Here is a 17,981-nt window from a genome sequence, read left to right as displayed (position 1 = left end):
GTGCCTTATCTTTTATATACGGTACATTGTGTACGTGAACGTGTTACACACCTGTAGTACAGAAGCATATCAGAGGGGACGTCAGTAAAGCTAACAAATGGATCGTCTTTCACGTAGTTGTACATGCAGGTCAGCTGAAACACAAAACACACTGTGACTGTGTGGTATCTCAGGTACCAGTAAAAGTTTGGGTCCACTTGCTACCTCTGTTTCAGACTGTGTGCGGAATGTTAATGAATATCAGAGTGTATGTACCTGAGCCTCTTTCAGGAGGACCTTGTCTCTGCCTGCACGTGGTCTACAGGCTTTGACTAGATCTTTGGCTTTCTGCTGTGGGAGAGTCTGAAGTGAGCTGCAGGTAAATCCCTGCAGTATTGATGCTGACAGGCTGTGGGGAGAAACACACACACACACAGTCACACACAGACATACACACACTGATGAACCAAAACACAACATCTTATTGGACTCTGGCAGAATCATATGCGTTATCTGGATTGTTCACCCAGTGGTTATTTACACTGCCTATGTAAGCGAGTCAGGCTGTGTTTGTGTGTGTGTGTGTGTGTGTGTTTCTAACTCACTCTTCTGGATTATCACTGGCATTGGCCACTGCACCAAACAACATCATAGCCTGGTAAAAATCAAACAAAGAATTCAAAATTTTATTGATGCGTTTTACACCCTGAGATCCAAACTAGACAGGAATTCAGACCTCTGTAAGTGCTGTGATCACAGTCAAGCCATGTTACTCTAGGTTTTCAGTATAACAAAGTGATTTACATTTCTCTGACAATGTAGGTCTGTTCAGTTACCTGTTCGTGACTCCAGCTCTTGTTATTGATGAGTGAAACGTCAACAGAGCTCAGTGAGGTCAGTAGAACAAGTGGAATATACATCACGAGTGCATCCGGAACATTCTGTAGCACTTCAGTTTGGTCTACAGAGATTACCTGGGAGAAAGTGTGGGAGCAGACCTTCAACTTTTCCAGACTAAACAAACTGCATTCTGAACAAAGGATTGATTTTAAATTAAATTAAACTGGTATAGAACACAGTAATGTAAATCTCCATTTCAGTAATGTGCTGTAATGTATTTTGCATGTGTGTGTGCATGTGTTCTGTGTGTGTAAGAGAGAGAATACCTTCTGGACAAATGTCTTTTGCAGAATAACTGGTGCTGACAGAATGTTATTGATGAATGCTGGATTCTGCGATAAAGACAGAAGCTGAGACGATGGGATGATGGAGATGGTTGCAGAGGGAACGCCACCGAGGAGTGTTCCCAGGGACTCCAGAGAGGAGGCACTGCTGATCTGTGAGGCAAAACAATCAGATCTTCAACTTTAAAAAAAGGAAAAAAAAAATATGAATCTGCTGTTTTCGATCTGAACGCAGGGAGTATTTAAGGGAGTATTTAAATTACAGCACTTTTCTTTATATACAGTCACGTCCATAAATATTGGGACATCGACACAATTCTAACATTTTTGGCTCTATACACCACCACCATGGATTTCAAATGAAACAGCTTTAATTTGAGGGTATTTACATCCAAATCAGGTGAACGGTGTAGGAATTACAACAGTTTGCATATGTGCCTCCCACTTGTTAAGGGACCAAAAGTAATGGGACAATTGGCTTCTCAGCTCTTCCATGGCCAGGTGTGTGTTATTCCCTCATTATCCCAATTGCAATGAGCAGATAAAAGGTCCAGAGCTCATTTCAAGTGTGCTATTTGCATTTGGAATCTTTTGCTGTCATCTCTCAAGATGAGATCCAAAGAGCTATCCCTATCAGTGAAGCAAGCCATCATTAGGCTGAAAAAACAAAACAAACCCATCAGAGAGATAGCAAAAACATCAGGCGTGGCCAAAACAACTGTTTGGAACATTCTTAAAAAGAAGGAACGCACCGGTGAGCTCAGCAACACCAAAAGACCCGGAAGACCACGGAAAACAACTGTGGTGGATGACCGAAGAATTCTTTCCCTGGTGAAGAAAACACCCTTCACAACAGTTGGCCAGATCAAGAACACTCTCCAGGAGGTAGGTGTATGTGTGTCAAAGTCTACAATCAAGAGAAGACTTCACCAGAGTGAATACAGAGGGTTCACCACAAGACGTAAACCATTGGTGAGCGTCAAAAACAGGAAGGCCAGATTAGAGTTTGCCAAACGACATCTAAAAAAGCCTTCACAGTTCTGGAACAACATCCTATGGACAGATGAGACCAAGATCAACTTGTACCAGAGTGATGGGAAGAGAAGAGTATGGAGAAGGAACGGAACTGCTCATGATCCTAAGCATACCACCTCATCAGTGAAGCATGGTGGTGGTAGTGTCATGGCGTGGGCATGTATGGCTGCCAATGGAACTAGTTCTCTTGTATTTATTGATGATGTGACTGCTGACAAAAGCAGCAGGATGAATTCTGAAGTGTTTCGGGCAATATTATCTGCTCATATTCAGCCAAATGCTTCAGAACTCATTGGACGGCGCTTCACAGTGCAGATGGACAATGACCCAAAGCATACTGCAAAAGAGTTTTTGAAGGGAAAGAAGTGGATTGTTATGCAATGGCCAAGTCAATCACCTGACCTGAATCCGATTGAGCATGCATTTCACTTGCTGAAGACAAAACTGAAGGGAAAATGCCCCAAGAACAAGCAGGAACTGAAGACAGTTGCAGTAGAGGCCTGGCAGAGCATCACCAGGGATGAAACCCAGCGTCTGGTGATGTCTATGCGTTCCCGACTTCGGGCTGTAATTGACTGGAAAGGATTTGCAACCAAGTATTAAAAAGTGAAAGTTTGATTTATGATTATTATTCTGCCCCATTACTTTTGGTCCCTTAACAAGTGGGAGGCACATATGCAAACTGTTGTAAATCCTACACCGTTCACCTGATTTGGATGTAAATACCCTCAAATTAAAGCTGACAGTCTGCAGTTGAAGCACATCTTGTTCGTTTCAGTTGAAATCCATTGTGGTGTGTAAATGTTAGGATTGTGTCGATGTCGCAATATTTCTGGACCTGACTGTAAAGTGTAGTTGGTTAGTATTTGAACAGCAATACAAATTTGTTCTTTACAGGGGGATTTGGTGAAATTGCTCTAAACAGACTTGGTCTCGCTTCCAGTATCGTAGACTGACGTTCTTGACAAGTGTACAGTGTACACTCACATTAAAGCCCGCACTAATGATGCTCTGGATCAGGGCATTCACTTGGCCCTGGTCCCAGCCACTGATGTTACTGAGTGTAGACAGAGCACTGTTTATCACACTGGAGGGGGTGGAGCTTATCTGGCCCACAGTCAGGCCCACACACTGGCTGCCCAAAGATTGGATGGTGGATGCAGATACATTGGGGAACTTTGCTACCAGCACCGCTGTGACCTGAGAGGAGAAGAGGATTATAGTTAGCTTGCACTTTGACAGAATAACTGACTGACAGGGTCTCATTGATCGATCACCTCTGGATTCATTTCTGTGCAGAAGTTGTTGATGCTCGTCAGGATGGTCTTGATGTCTGCATCTCCAAGGTGAACAAACATGGAGGAAGGAGTTCGACACAGCAGCTCAGCTGGCAATCTAAAAGATCACAAACAACCTTTTAAAAATGCGTACAAAGATATTTATCCTTGTATGTAGTCCGTTACCTAAGGGGGTTGAATTGATGAGGCTGGATGAATAAATAGAATAAGTAGTTGTTAGTGTGGAGTGTTACCCGAGTGGGCTGAAGTCAGGATTCTGGATGTATAACTCTGTTGTGTAGTACTCCAGGACACTGGCTGAAATTCCTGAGTTGTTGAACAGCTGAAGATTTTCTGCGTTCTGCAGGAACGCACTCGTCTAAAGGACACAATAAAACACACACATTAATACGTCACTATGGGTGTGTGTTGTGTTAGGTAGATAATACATTATATGTAGATGATCAGAAATAATCATGTGTGTAAATGTCTGAATGACTAACATGTATGATTACAGGTATGTTTGTTGTTGGTGTGTGAGTTTGTGTGTGTGTGTGTGTGTGTGTGTTAGTATGTTACCATGTTTCCTGTTAGGAATGACTGCAGGTCAGCGAGGTTAATGAAAGTGATGAAGAATCCGATGTTGTCAGCAAACCAGGCGGTGGAGTTCAGAAGAGGATCTGAGGAGTTATAGCAGCGGGGGCTGCCATCTGCAAGATACACATACAGATAGTTATGTTGAGACTCACATACTGTGCACACACAATTATAGGAAATGAAGCATGGATTGCTTGGATTGAAGGATATGCAGTACTATTCAGCAGAGAGAGAGAGAGAGAGAGAGAGAGAGAGAAGAGAGATATAGTTATTCTTACCGCTGCTGTTCAGATACACTTTTATGGAGCTATACACATCAGCTGGAGTGAAATCAGTTGTGGAAAAATTGTAGTTGTCCCCCAGGATAGACACCCTGCTCACAAGCACGCACAAACACACATTTATACATACATACATATATACATATAGAAGTGATTTTAGTACAGATCCTCAATTTTTTAGCCAAGAGACAGGGGGCAGTGTTTGTGCTGACAACCCTGTGTAATGGTACATCAAACAAATACTCACAGTTTCCTGTATGACAGACAGGAGGCGCCACTGAGCTGGGCAGAGCTGATGAGCTGAGAACTGAGGTAGGGCAGGTAGTGAACCACGGTGACATTAAACCACTGTTCTACATCAGCCTGAGACGAGGCATTGAGAGCACGAGGCCACACACACCCCAACGTGTGGCTGGCCAAAGCTGAGGATAAAACAGACCCCTGTAGAGAGAAACAGGGATTATTCTATGAGCTAATCCTGATATAATAAAGGCAAGTAATCCACATGGACTAAAAGGGTAGGTGAAATGAAGACAGGTGTACCATCTCCAGGTATTGATTGGTTCTATTGTAGTTGTTGAGGAGTGTGCAGAGCTCAGAACCATCAATGACTGTGTTTGGCCTGTTCAGAAACTCGCTGAGTTCTTCCGGAGAGATGGAGCCCAAAAGCTAGAGGACACAGAGCAGAGACAACGCACTCGTTACAGAGGGAGATGTTGACAGCTCATTGGCTGCCGCTTAAACTATTAGTGAGCGACTCACTGACACGATCAGTGTTATAGAGCAGAAATACCTCTGCCTGTCGGTCAGCTGGGATCAGAGACAGGAAATCTTTCAGGTCAGGGAATCCAAAATTGAGGAACATCTGTTTCAGGAACACGTAGAAGCTTCCTCTGCCGTAGCAGCTCAGGCCTGTGAGGCAATATAGGGCACTAATGAAAAAAGTCTGTGGTGAATTCGGATTGATATTAGACCAGTGAATGTGGGACACTCCTGACTTAGCCCAAATTCTTCATCTGCCAATCACATCTACTGATCACTGCCTGCACACTGGACTAGGCTGAGTCAGCAAATACACAAGCAAGAACACGCACACTTGAAACACACACACACACACACACACACAGAGACACACCTTGGCTGGACTGGTACTTGAGATAGTCTTGTGTGTAATTGAAGACAGTGTCGGACTGTGTTGCAGAGAGGTCACTGTACACATTATCAAGTCCTTTCACTCTGTAAACACAACGACATAGAAGTCAACAAGTTAAAAATCAAAGAAAGTAAAGAATAGATCTGTGCGTTCATGTTGAGGAGGAGCTCACATCTCTCTGTAGGAGTCACAGCTGATGTTCATGGGGATGATCGACAGGGTGTTTGGACCAATCCCAGGAAGGAAGAAGGAAAGGTAAGTCTGGAACCACAGGGCAAAGTCCCCTGGGCTGAAACTTTGGAAGTGAGGCACCAGATCCAAGAGTGTCATGTTCAGAATGGTGTCTGATATTGCTGAAGGAATGCTAGTCATGTTCATCTGCAAACACACAGCAGCACGGATTAACAGTCTGGACACACTCGGACTCCATCAATTAGTATGCATAGAATAAACGTGTCTTATTGCGAAAAGAAATGTGCCCTGGTTTGTAGACTACAGAGATCCTCACTTGTATTGCAGTCTGGTGGAAGACTGTCAAGAAGCTGCCAAGTTGATTCCGATCTAAAGATGTGATCGCACTGCTAAACACCTCTCTAAACACAGAGTCATTTCCCAACACTCCTGAATCCGGCTGCAAGATGAACTGTGCCTTCTGCTCACTGGACAGTAAGCCTAACACTGCAACCTGCAGGACAAAACATGCATTTCACACATTCTGTTCACACCAGCTCAGTGGTACAGCAGCTGCCTGCCCTCTCCCCCAAAATCCAGAGGCCAACTGGTACTACTATAGTCAATTGCAAACTCACAAGAAACATAGAGTTGGTGCAACTTTGATGTTACTCACGCTGGAGAAATTTGCATTTAGAATTTTGAGCTTTTCCAAGGGGGCATAATTGGAGAAATTGCCAAGGTTCTTTTCAAGCCACTTATTGCTGCCAGAAGTGTTGGAACGACAGCCAGGGTCTGAAAAGATCACAGACCATTAGTTAAATTAATCAGAACATTCTCAAGGGCTCTTGGTTTATTTCATTCAGGCAATCAATTGGCTTAATCTCAACAGGCTAAAAGAAGTATAAGACTGCCAGCTTTCTCTAGTAGAACAATTAAAAGGGGCCTATGTACCTGGGAGGTCAACTCTTGACAGGAAGGGAAAGATGAATGAAGTAAAGACCAACTGCTTCTGTTCCTCTTTCATGAGTGATTCCTGACTGCTAAGAGCTTCCACCCTAAGTTGGATGAGAACAGATCAGATTTTGTCATGAATTACTTCATCTTCATGTCCTAAATAACACACGTGGAGTTCTAAAATTCCATTGTCCATACTTACACAGCCTGGTAGCTCTCACAGCTGAAGCTTTTGGAACTGAGGCTGGACAGAAAGTCTGTGGACACTGATGACAAAAATGGTCTGAGCCTCATCTGGAACCACTCAGTGATGAAAGTGGCATTCATCAGCTGTGCTGCAGTGAAGTCCTTGATTATCACCTCCCAGATGGCATCAAGTATATTTGGGTCAGGCCGAATGCTGCTGTGGGTCTACATGAATGAGTACATACTTCAGTGCATAGCAGTGCACAAATGTTTTTTTTTTTTTTTTAACTACAGCGCCAATCAAATTTTCATACCATGTTTGAAAACCTGTCCAGTACATCATCCAAAGGTCCAGGAAAATTCTGGAAGAAAAGCTTCCAAGCACCTTTAGAGTAGTTCAGGCTGCTTGGCAGTTTGCATGTGAGCAGTGTGGCCAGATCATCAGAGGATAGAACAACAACCTTGAAAGACAAGAAACAGAGGGTTCTGTGGTCAACTCATCTTCTGCGTAAAAGGACTGAACCTGAGGAGAGGTATTTTGTTCATAGAGGACTCACTGATGAACAGGCATAGGCAGGAATGCTGAAGTTACACAGTACTGCAGAAACATTTCCAGATGCGAACTCGCTATCAAGTGGGTGACTGTGCAGAACAAAGAATAATGTTATACATCTACTAAAAACTTTCTCTATAAAGTTTGCTCCTTTTCCATTTGATAAAAAAGCTCACCTGTCTACACCATAACAAGGGTTGTGGTTGATGATGCCAAGATTCAGTGTGTTCAGATCAGATTGGTTCTGTCGTGACACCCAGGACTGAACCACTGAGGAGTTCTCAAACAGCTTCAGATCAGCTATGTTTACCCCCATTAGATCCCTCACTGTGCTCACATTCAAGATCTGGCACACACAAAAACAGTTTTCATCAAGTTCATCTGCAGTTTTCTTTATTTTACTTCTTATAACTCAAGCATCCACTATGTTCATTTAATGTTTTATACCTTGAGAACAGCAGGGTCCAGACTAATGAATATGGTGATGTCCATACTGATGTTCTGGGTAGAAAGAGCTTGTATATCCTCCACAGGAGCTCCACCTATACACACACACACACACACACACACACACACACACACACATGTTAACAACTAAATTCATGGTGTGTGGGTGTGTGTGTGTGTATATGTGTGTGTGTGTGTGTGTGTGTGTGTGTGTGGGTGGATGCGGGTGTGCATATGTGCATGCGTTTGTGCATGCGTACTTTTCATTCAATCCAACTACTACTGTTCTAAAACACTACACCTGTGTGTGTGTTTAGTATTTCTGTGTATGTGGATGATTGTTTTACCCAGGTAAGGTCTCATAATTTGGTAGTATGTTTTGGCATTGCTGCGCTGATTGCTGAATGAAGTGTTGGCTGTGATGTACAGAGCGGATTTCTGTTCAATGGTACATGAGGAAAGATCTGGAAACAGGACCTCCCTACATAGAGGAAAAAAAATGCAAACTATATGAGCAATAATGCACTCAAATTATTCTCAAATCTCTTTATTCATCCATGTTTGTGTATGTACAGTATGTACCTGTGAGTTTATACTTACTTTAGGCTCTCAGCATTGATATTTTCCAGTACACTGATGTTTAAAGTACAGATGTTGGAACCAACTGCATTTATTTCAGCACTTCCCAGAGAGCGATTCCCCATGCTCAGATACCTCATAATAACCGCTTTACTCTACAAAATACACAAACATTATTCTAGTAGCAAGCACATCAGTGTCTGAGGATTGAAAATGCTTAACTAGTATGGTTTTGATCTATTACTGGTTTAAACAAGCTCTGACATACTTTAAGTTTAAGATAAAGACCAGACCTGGAGCTCCACCTTCTTCTTCTACACCAACTGTAGGAAATGTAAACACTTCCCTTCATACTAAAATTTCTCTCTCTCTCTCTCTCTCTCTCTCTCTCTCTCTCTGAAGGATCAGAGACGCTCTCTCTCCCTCTCTCTGAAGGATCAGAGATAATCCCTCTCACCCTCTATGAAGGATGGCAGATATTGTCTCACTTTCTTTGAAGGATCTCAGACGATCTCAATCTCTTTCTCTGTTTCTCCCAGAGGTGTTGAAAACATGGTCTTAATTCACAAATTGGTTGTAATACACATGAAGACAACACTGTGGTTGTACCCACAGTAGTAATCAATCCAAAAAAATTTTTACAGGTCACACACACACACACACACACACACACCCTTCTATTACCTTTTCTGGTTCCCAGAGTCCATCATTTGAGTCTATCAAAGAAGACAGTGTGTCAATTATGGTAATGTTCCACTTGCTAATGTCATCAATAGTGGCCACACGAGAAGCGGATCCCAGTAGCTGCAGCACACCATCAGTAAGGCCTGATGGGTAAATCTACACATGCACACAAAATCAACAATTTATTATATACCACCTAACACACACTGTCCAAAATGTTGTGTGGGTGAATCCACCACGCACGCAAAGACAGACATTAAACTCACAACACAAAAACAAACCCTGTTTGACAGGGGTACATTTTCAAAACATACAATATGCAAGTATCATATTTAAACCGACACTGTCAGTAATGTCAGAATTTTATGACTGAAAGGCACAAACAACCTCCTCTTTCGTCGTAGTGCTACTGTAGTGCTAAAGAGTCCCAGTGTCACAGTGTTCAGTGCTGCTGACCTGGTTTAACTTGTTCAGAATGACGGTCTGGAGGCTGGTGTCCACCACTTTCTCAGTGATGGCTGCCAGGTTGTTCTGCAGGACAGCGATGTCCAGATACAGATCAAACTGGGTGGAGTTAAAGCCGAAAGGAAACGACGCATCTGCAATTGTCACCGCTGTGATGTTGCTCACTGTTAGACACAGAACAAAGTTAATCACTGAAGGACAGAATCTAAAATATATCCCTGTATCTCAGTGCTTTTTACACTGTAAAGTACTGTTACCTGTAGCACTTTCTGAGTTGCATTCTGTAAAGAATGTCCTTAGCTTCTTCATCGGGATCTTCTGCTTCCTCAGGACTGAAAAGAACTTCCTCCTTACATTCTTCAACAATGCACACACACAGACATAACATTAAATTAGTCCCAAAAGGTCTAACATTGGGTCAATAAATCAATCACAAGCGCAAATTTAAAACTGAACAGTTTTACATACAAAGCTAAGTGCGTTGCAGAGGTCTGATTTGAAATAGACAGCCAGGATGCCGATTTGCTCCACGGTCTGCTCATTCCACGTTGAGGGATTACTGATTAAGAAAAAAAAAATGTCTATGAGATCTTATTCATATCTAATACAATACAGTTATAGACACAAATCATTGCATTTGGTTTATGCCATTTTAACACCAAGTCTAACATTATTAGAACAATTTAAATGCAGTTAGGGTTCAGAAATATTTTTCTACAGCTCAACCAAATTCAAAGGTATGCACTGATCTGCAAAAATCTCTGTCTCACCCATAAGCGGTGTTCCCACTGAGGAGCAAAGACTGTACAGCAGTGATCTGAGAATCAGAAAGATCTCCACAGTTCTTCAGTTTCTCCAACATGAGAGGGTGAGAGTTCTGGATGTAGGAGGAGTCCAGTGTGCAGGCCATATTCCCCAGAACCTCCACCTGATAACTGGTCAGGCTCACACCAGATATACCCTACAATGTCAAAAACCACGAAGGAGTGTCACATTAAAACGCAGAATCTGTAAGAACGGGGGTTCTTGTGAGGATTCCAATGTTTAGTGTCAAGATCTCTGACTGTCTTATGTTTGAACATGTTGAATTATGATCTCAGAGATTTGGAGTTCTTGTCTGAAATGTTGCGTTTGCCTCGAGACAGTTTAGTGTCTCCTGAGTGACTGAGCGATTTCCATCACTGCACCCTCTATGCCCAAAACTTTCTTTTCAGTATTTAGAGGTCAGAAAACCTGAGTACAATTCCTGATCTGGGAACCACCCAAAAGCATTCTATTGTTGTTCTATGTCACAGTCGGAATTGAACTTTGCTCACGTGGATTTTCATATGACTGCTATGCTGATGACACTTGATGCATCCTCTCCTTTCCTCCTATAGACAATCATTTTTCTGAATAGAGCATGTAGTAGATGGCAGCTCCTCAGCTGAAACTAAATCCCAGCAAGACTGAGTGCTGGCCAGAGTGTTGCTGTTGTGGAGATGCACGCCCACATCAAGATCTTGAGATCTCCATGGACAACTCTCAGATCTCAACACCTCACAATGCATGCAACCTTGGGGTATTTCTGGACAATCAATTGTCCTTCACTACTCATATTGCTAAGCTGACTGCTAACATCAGGAGGATCTTGAGGCCATTTCTATCCACAAAGCTCACTCAGGTGCTTGTTCATTCCCTCATCATCTTGAGACTGGACTACTGAATGTCGCAGTTCTGCCCCTGCATACCACCCGCCCGCTGCAACTGTTCAAGAGTGCAGCTGCCAGACTTGTTTTCAACCTTTCCACATTCTCCCACACCAACCCAGAGCTGTGCTCCCTCCACTGGCTTTCTGTTGCTACTGCATCAGATTTAAAACACAAAGACAAAAACGGACAAGCACATGCATACCTGAAGGCACTTATCACAGCCCACTCTCTACCATACTCACTGGCTGTCTTCAAACTAAAAAAACTCAAGACCCAACTCTTCACCAAGCCCTTGTATTAAAACTTCCATTAAACAAATCCCTTGTCTTTTGTCTCTGTTTTTTATTCTGTACTAACCACCAATACAGTTTCAGCGGAATGGTATTCTTACTTCCTATTCATAGACCTAGTGAATTAGCATATTAATATATGTTTTTGATAGGGCACAAAGCACTAATGTAAGTCACTCTGTAGAAGGGAATCTGATAAATGCTGTAAATGTATATTTCAACATTGGAATTTCATGAGACACAAATTGATTGAAAGATTGGGTGACTTGTTTTCCATAACATTTAAGTGCTAATATTGAGTGTTGGTCTATGAACATGTTATTGTGTATGTTTTACCAGGCAGTCCTTTGCATCATTGAACAGGATGGTCTTTTTGTCAAGGCCGTGGGAAAGAACGGAGAAATCTGCTCTGCCCACGGCACTGAAATATGACTGGCAGTTCTCCTTCTGTATCTTCTCATAGCTACAACACACACACATTACAGATAGCATATGACCCATATTCTTAACCTCAGATACTTGAAAACTGGGAATGCAGGGGAAGTGTGCCTTATCTTTTATATACGGTACATTGTGTACGTGAACGTGTTACACACCTGTAGTACAGAAGCATATCAGAGGGGACGTCAGTAAAGCTAACAAATGGATCGTCTTTCACGTAGTTGTACATGCAGGTCAGCTGAAACACAAAACACACTGTGACTGTGTGGTATCTCAGGTACCAGTAAAAGTTTGGGTCCACTTGCTACCTCTGTTTCAGACTGTGTGCGGAATGTGAATGAATATCAGAGTGTATGTACCTGAGCCTCTTTCAGGAGGACCTTGTCTCTGCCTGCACGTGGTCTACAGGCTTTGACTAGATCTTTGGCTTTCTGCTGTGGGAGAGTCTGAAGTGAGCTGCAGGTAAATCCCTGCAGTATTGATGCTGACAGGCTGTGGGGAGAAACACACACACACACAGTCACACACAGACATACACACACTGATGAACCAAAACACAACATCTTATTGGACTCTGGCAGAATCATATGCGTTATCTGGATTGTTCACCCAGTGGGTTATTTACACTGCCTATGTAAGCGAGTCAGGCTGTGTTTGTGTGTGTGTGTGTGTGTGTGTGTGTTTCTAACTCACTCTTCTGGATTATCACTGACATTGGCCACTGCACCAAACAACATCATAGCCTGGTAAAAATCAAACAAAGAATTCAAAATTTTATTGATGCGTTTTACACCCTGAGATCCAAACTAGACAGGAATTCAGACCTCTGTAAGTGCTGTGATCACAGTCAAGCCATGTTACTCTAGGTTTTCAGTATAACAAAGTGATTTACATTTCTCTGACAATGTAGGTCTGTTCAGTTACCTGTTCGTGACTCCAGCTCTTGTTATTGATGAGTGAAACGTCAACAGAGCTCAGTGAGGTCAGTAGAACAAGTGGAATATACATCACGAGTGCATCCGGAACATTCTGTAGCACTTCAGTTTGGTCTACAGAGATTACCTGGGAGAAAGTGTGGGAGCAGACCTTCAACTTTTCCAGACTAAACAAACTGCATTCTGAACAAAGGATTGATTTTAAATTAAATTAAACTGGTATAGAACACAGTAATGTAAATCTCCATTTCAGTAATGTGCTGTAACGTATTTTGCATGTGTGTGTGCATGTGTTCTGTGTGTGCAAGAGAGAGAATACCTTCTGGACAAATGTCTTTTGCAGAATAACTGGTGCTGACAGAATGTTATTGATGAATGCTGGATTCTGCGATAAAGACAGAAGCTGAGACGATGGGATGATGGAGATGGTTGCAGAGGGAACGCCACCGAGGAGTGTTCCCAGGGACTCCAGAGAGGAGGCACTGCTGATCTGTGAGGCAAAACAATCAGATCTTCAACTTTAAAAAAAGGAAAAAAAAAATATGAATCTGCTGTTTTCGATCTGAACGCAGGGAGTATTTAAGAGAGTATTTAAATTACAGCACTTTTCTTTATATACAGTCACGTCCATAAATATTGGGACATCGACACAATTCTAACATTTTTGGCTCTATACACCACCACAATGGATTTCAAATGAAACAGCTTTAATTTGAGGGTATTTACATCCAAATCAGGTGAACGGTGTAGGAATTACAACAGTTTGCATATGTGCCTCCCACTTGTTAAGGGACCTTCTCAGCTCTTCCATGGCCAGGTGTGTGTTATTCCCTCATTATCCCAATTGCAATGAGCAGATAAAAGGTCCAGAGCTCATTTCAAGTGTGCTATTTGCATTTGGAATCTTTTGCTGTCATCTCTCAAGATGAGATCCAAAGAGCTATCCCTATCAGTGAAGCAAGCCATCATTAGGCTGAAAAAACAAAACAAACCCATCAGAGAGATAGCAAAAACATTAGGCGTGGCCAAAACAACTGTTTGGAACATTCTTAAAAAGAAGGAACGCACCGGTGAGCTCAGCAACACCAAAAGACCCGGAAGACCACGGAAAACAACTGTGGTGGATGACCGAAGAATTCTTTCCCTGGTGAAGAAAACACCCTTCACAACAGTTGGCCAGATCAAGAACACTCTCCAGGAGGTAGGTGTATGTGTGTCAAAGTCTACAATCAAGAGAAGACTTCACCAGAGTGTTCACCACAAGACGTAAACCATTGGTGAGCGTCAAAAACAGGAAGGCCAGATTAGAGTTTGCCAAGCGACATCTAAAAAAGCCTTCACAGTTCTGGAACAACATCCTATGGACAGATGAGACCAAGATCAACTTGTACCAGAGTGATGGGAAGAGAAGAGTATGGAGAAGGAACGGAACTGCTCATGATCCTAAGCATACCACCTCATCAGTGAAGCATGGTGGTGGTAGTGTCATGGCGTGGGCATGTATGGCTGCCAATGGAACTGGTTCTCTTGTATTTATTGATGATGTGACTGCTGACAAAAGCAGCAGGATGAATTCTGAAGTGTTTCGGGCAATATTATCTGCTCATATTCAGCCAAATGCTTCAGAACTCATTGGACGGCGCTTCACAGTGCAGATGGACAATGACCCAAAGCATACTGCAAAAGCAACCAAAGAGTTTTTGAAGGGAAAGAAGTGGATTGTTATGCAATGGCCAAGTCAATCACCTGACCTGAATCCGATTGAGCATGCATTTCACTTGCTGAAGACAAAACTGAAGGGAAAATGCCCCAAGAACAAGCAGGAACTGAAGACAGTTGCAGTAGAGGCCTGGCAGAGCATCACCAGGGATGAAACCCAGCGTCTGGTGATGTCTATGCGTTCCCGACTTCGGGCTGTAATTGACTGGAAAGGATTTGCAACCAAGTATTAAAAAGTGAAAGTTTGATTTATGATTATTATTCTGCCCCATTACTTTTGGTCCCTTAACAAGTGGGAGGCACATATGCAAACTGTTGTAAATCCTACACCGTTCACCTGATTTGGATGTAAATACCCTCAAATTAAAGCTGACAGTCTGCAGTTGAAGCACATCTTGTTCGTTTCAGTTGAAATCCATTGTGGTGTGTAAATGTTAGGATTGTGTCGATGTCGCAATATTTCTGGACCTGACTGTAAAGTGTAGTTGGTTAGTATTTGAACAGCAATACAAATTTGTTCTTTACAGGGGGATTTGGTGAAATTGCTCTAAACAGACTTGGTCTCGCTTCCAGTATCGTAGACTGACGTTCTTGACAAGTGTACAGTGTACACTCACATTAAAGCCCGCACTAATGATGCTCTGGATCAGGGCATTCACTTGGCCCTGGTCCCAGCCACTGATGTTACTGAGTGTAGACAGAGCACTGTTTATCACACTGGAGGGGGTGGAGCTTATCTGGCCCACAGTCAGGCCCACACACTGGCTGCCCAAAGATTGGATGGTGGATGCAGATACATTGGGGAACTTTGCTACCAGCACCGCTGTGACCTGAGAGGAGAAGAGGATTATAGTTAGCTTGCACTTTGACAGAATAACTGACTGACAGGGTCTCATTGATCGATCACCTCTGGATTCATTTCTGTGCAGAAGTTGTTGATGCTCGTCAGGATGGTCTTGATGTCTGCATCTCCAAGGTGAACAAACATGGAGGAAGGAGTTCGACACAGCAGCTCAGCTGGCAATCTAAAAGATCACAAACAACCTTTTAAAAATGCGTACAAAGATATTTATCCTTGTATGTAGTCCGTTACCTAAGGGGGTTGAATTGATGAGGCTGGATGAATAAATAGAATAAGTAGTTGTTAGTGTGGAGTGTTACCCGAGTGGGCTGAAGTCAGGATTCTGGATGTATAACTCTGTTGTGTAGTACTCCAGGACACTGGCTGAAATTCCTGAGTTGTTGAACAGCTGAAGATTTTCTGCGTTCTGCAGGAACGCACTCGTCTAAAGGACACAATAAAACACACACATTAATACGTCACTATGGGTGTGTGTTGTGTTAGGTAGATAATACATTATATGTAGATGATCAGAAATAATCATGTGTGTAAATGTCTGAATGACTAACATGTATGATTACAGGTATGTTTGTTGTTGGTGTGTGAGTTTGTGTGTGTGTGTGTGTGTGTGTGTTAGTATGTTACCATGTTTCCTGTTAGGAATGACTGCAGGTCAGCGAGGTTAATGAAAGTGATGAAGAATCCGATGTTGTCAGCAAACCAGGCGGTGGAGTTCAGAAGAGGATCTGAGGAGTTATAGCAGCGGGGGCTGCCATCTGCAAGATACACATACAGATAGTTATGTTGAGACTCACATACTGTGCACACACAATTATAGGAAATGAAGCATGGATTGCTTGGATTGAAGGATATGCAGTACTATTCAGCAGAGAGAGAGAGAGAGAGAGAGAGAGAGAGAAGAGAGATATAGTTATTCTTACCGCTGCTGTTCAGATACACTTTTATGGAGCTATACACATCAGCTGGAGTGAAATCAGTTGTGGAAAAATTGTAGTTGTCCCCCAGGATAGACACCCTGCTCACAAGCACGCACAAACACACATTTATACATACATACATATATACATATAGAAGTGATTTTAGTACAGATCCTCAATTTTTTAGCCAAGAGACAGGGGGCAGTGTTTGTGCTGACAACCCTGTGTAATGGTACATCAAACAAATACTCACAGTTTCCTGTATGACAGACAGGAGGCGCCACTGAGCTGGGCAGAGCTGATGAGCTGAGAACTGAGGTAGGGCAGGTAGTGAACCACGGTGACATTAAACCACTGTTCTACATCAGCCTGAGACGAGGCATTGAGAGCACGAGGCCACACACACCCCAACGTGTGGCTGGCCAAAGCTGAGGATAAAACAGACCCCTGTAGAGAGAAACAGGGATTATTCTATGAGCTAATCCTGATATAATAAAGGCAAGTAATCCACATGGACTAAAAGGGTAGGTGAAATGAAGACAGGTGTACCATCTCCAGGTATTGATTGGTTCTATTGTAGTTGTTGAGGAGTGTGCAGAGCTCAGAACCATCAATGACTGTGTTTGGCCTGTTCAGAAACTCGCTGAGTTCTTCCGGAGAGATGGAGCCCAAAAGCTAGAGGACACAGAGCAGAGACAACGCACTCGTTACAGAGGGAGATGTTGACAGCTCATTGGCTGCCGCTTAAACTATTAGTGAGCGACTCACTGACACGATCAGTGTTATAGAGCAGAAATACCTCTGCCTGTCGGTCAGCTGGGATCAGAGACAGGAAATCTTTCAGGTCAGGGAATCCAAAATTGAGGAACATCTGTTTCAGGAACACGTAGAAGCTTCCTCTGCCGTAGCAGCTCAGGCCTGTGAGGCAATATAGGGCACTAATGAAAAAAGTCTGTGGTGAATTCGGATTGATATTAGACCAGTGAATGTGGGACACTCCTGACTTAGCCCAAATTCTTCATCTGCCAATCACATCTACTGATCACTGCCTGCACACTGGACTAGGCTGAGTCAGCAAATACACAAGCAAGAACACGCACACTTGAAACACACACACACACACACACACACACACACACACAGAGACACACCTTGGCTGGACTGGTACTTGAGATAGTCTTGTGTGTAATTGAAGACAGTGTCGGACTGTGTTGCAGAGAGGTCACTGTACACATTATCAAGTCCTTTCACTCTGTAAACACAACGACATAGAAGTCAACAAGTTAAAAATCAAAGAAAGTAAAGAATAGATCTGTGCGTTCATGTTGAGGAGGAGCTCACATCTCTCTGTAGGAGTCACAGCTGATGTTCATGGGGATGATCGACAGGGTGTTTGGACCAATCCCAGGAAGGAAGAAGGAAAGGTAAGTCTGGAACCACAGGGCAAAGTCCCCTGGGCTGAAACTTTGGAAGTGAGGCACCAGATCCAAGAGTGTCATGTTCAGAATGGTGTCTGATATTGCTGAAGGAATGCTAGTCATGTTCATCTGCAAACACACAGCAGCACGGATTAACAGT

General features: G+C 43.0%; 4 protein-coding genes across 4 annotated transcripts; all 4 read right to left on the bottom strand.

The window, feature by feature from the left end:
* Window positions 1-5: 5 nt before the first annotated feature.
* On the bottom strand, window positions 6-4,566 carry LOC128317522 (uncharacterized). Its single transcript, XM_053229729.1, has 10 exons — window positions 4,351-4,566; window positions 4,055-4,185; window positions 3,730-3,854; window positions 3,476-3,593; window positions 3,186-3,398; window positions 1,146-1,316; window positions 816-953; window positions 585-634; window positions 256-388; window positions 6-134 (listed from the first exon to the last, which is right to left on the bottom strand). The coding sequence occupies exons 1-10, from the start codon at window positions 4,487-4,489 to the stop codon at window positions 6-8; spliced, it is 1,347 nt and encodes a 448-aa protein (XP_053085704.1). The 5' UTR covers window positions 4,490-4,566.
* LOC128317526 (uncharacterized) lies at window positions 4,500-5,884 on the bottom strand. Its single transcript, XM_053229734.1, has 5 exons — window positions 5,679-5,884; window positions 5,489-5,589; window positions 5,147-5,265; window positions 4,897-5,022; window positions 4,500-4,794 (listed from the first exon to the last, which is right to left on the bottom strand). Exons 1-5 carry the CDS (start codon window positions 5,882-5,884, stop codon window positions 4,597-4,599), a joined length of 750 nt encoding a protein of 249 aa, XP_053085709.1. The 3' UTR covers window positions 4,500-4,596.
* Window positions 5,885-5,939: 55 nt separating this feature from the next.
* On the bottom strand, window positions 5,940-16,560 carry LOC128317516 (uncharacterized). The gene is made up of 26 exons (XM_053229720.1): window positions 16,407-16,560; window positions 16,111-16,241; window positions 15,786-15,910; window positions 15,532-15,649; window positions 15,242-15,454; window positions 13,225-13,395; window positions 12,895-13,032; window positions 12,664-12,713; window positions 12,330-12,462; window positions 12,126-12,208; window positions 11,866-11,992; window positions 10,319-10,509; window positions 10,017-10,107; window positions 9,806-9,905; window positions 9,540-9,712; window positions 9,084-9,239; window positions 8,421-8,554; window positions 8,168-8,301; window positions 7,821-7,915; window positions 7,550-7,719; window positions 7,378-7,462; window positions 7,135-7,281; window positions 6,837-7,045; window positions 6,632-6,735; window positions 6,354-6,472; window positions 5,940-6,191 (listed from the first exon to the last, which is right to left on the bottom strand). Exons 1-26 carry the CDS (start codon window positions 16,543-16,545, stop codon window positions 5,940-5,942), a joined length of 3,588 nt encoding a protein of 1,195 aa, XP_053085695.1. The 5' UTR covers window positions 16,546-16,560.
* LOC128317525 (uncharacterized) lies at window positions 16,558-17,950 on the bottom strand. Its single transcript, XM_053229732.1, has 5 exons — window positions 17,745-17,950; window positions 17,555-17,655; window positions 17,203-17,321; window positions 16,953-17,078; window positions 16,558-16,850 (listed from the first exon to the last, which is right to left on the bottom strand). Exons 1-5 carry the CDS (start codon window positions 17,948-17,950, stop codon window positions 16,653-16,655), a joined length of 750 nt encoding a protein of 249 aa, XP_053085707.1. The 3' UTR covers window positions 16,558-16,652.
* Window positions 17,951-17,981: the final 31 nt, after the last annotated feature.

Source organism: Pangasianodon hypophthalmus, chromosome 26 (genome assembly GCF_027358585.1).
Source record: "Pangasianodon hypophthalmus isolate fPanHyp1 chromosome 26, fPanHyp1.pri, whole genome shotgun sequence".
NCBI lineage: Eukaryota > Metazoa > Chordata > Actinopteri > Siluriformes > Pangasiidae > Pangasianodon > Pangasianodon hypophthalmus.
The sequence above is the reverse complement of the archived record's forward strand: the minus strand, read 5'-3'. Positions and strand labels throughout refer to the sequence as shown.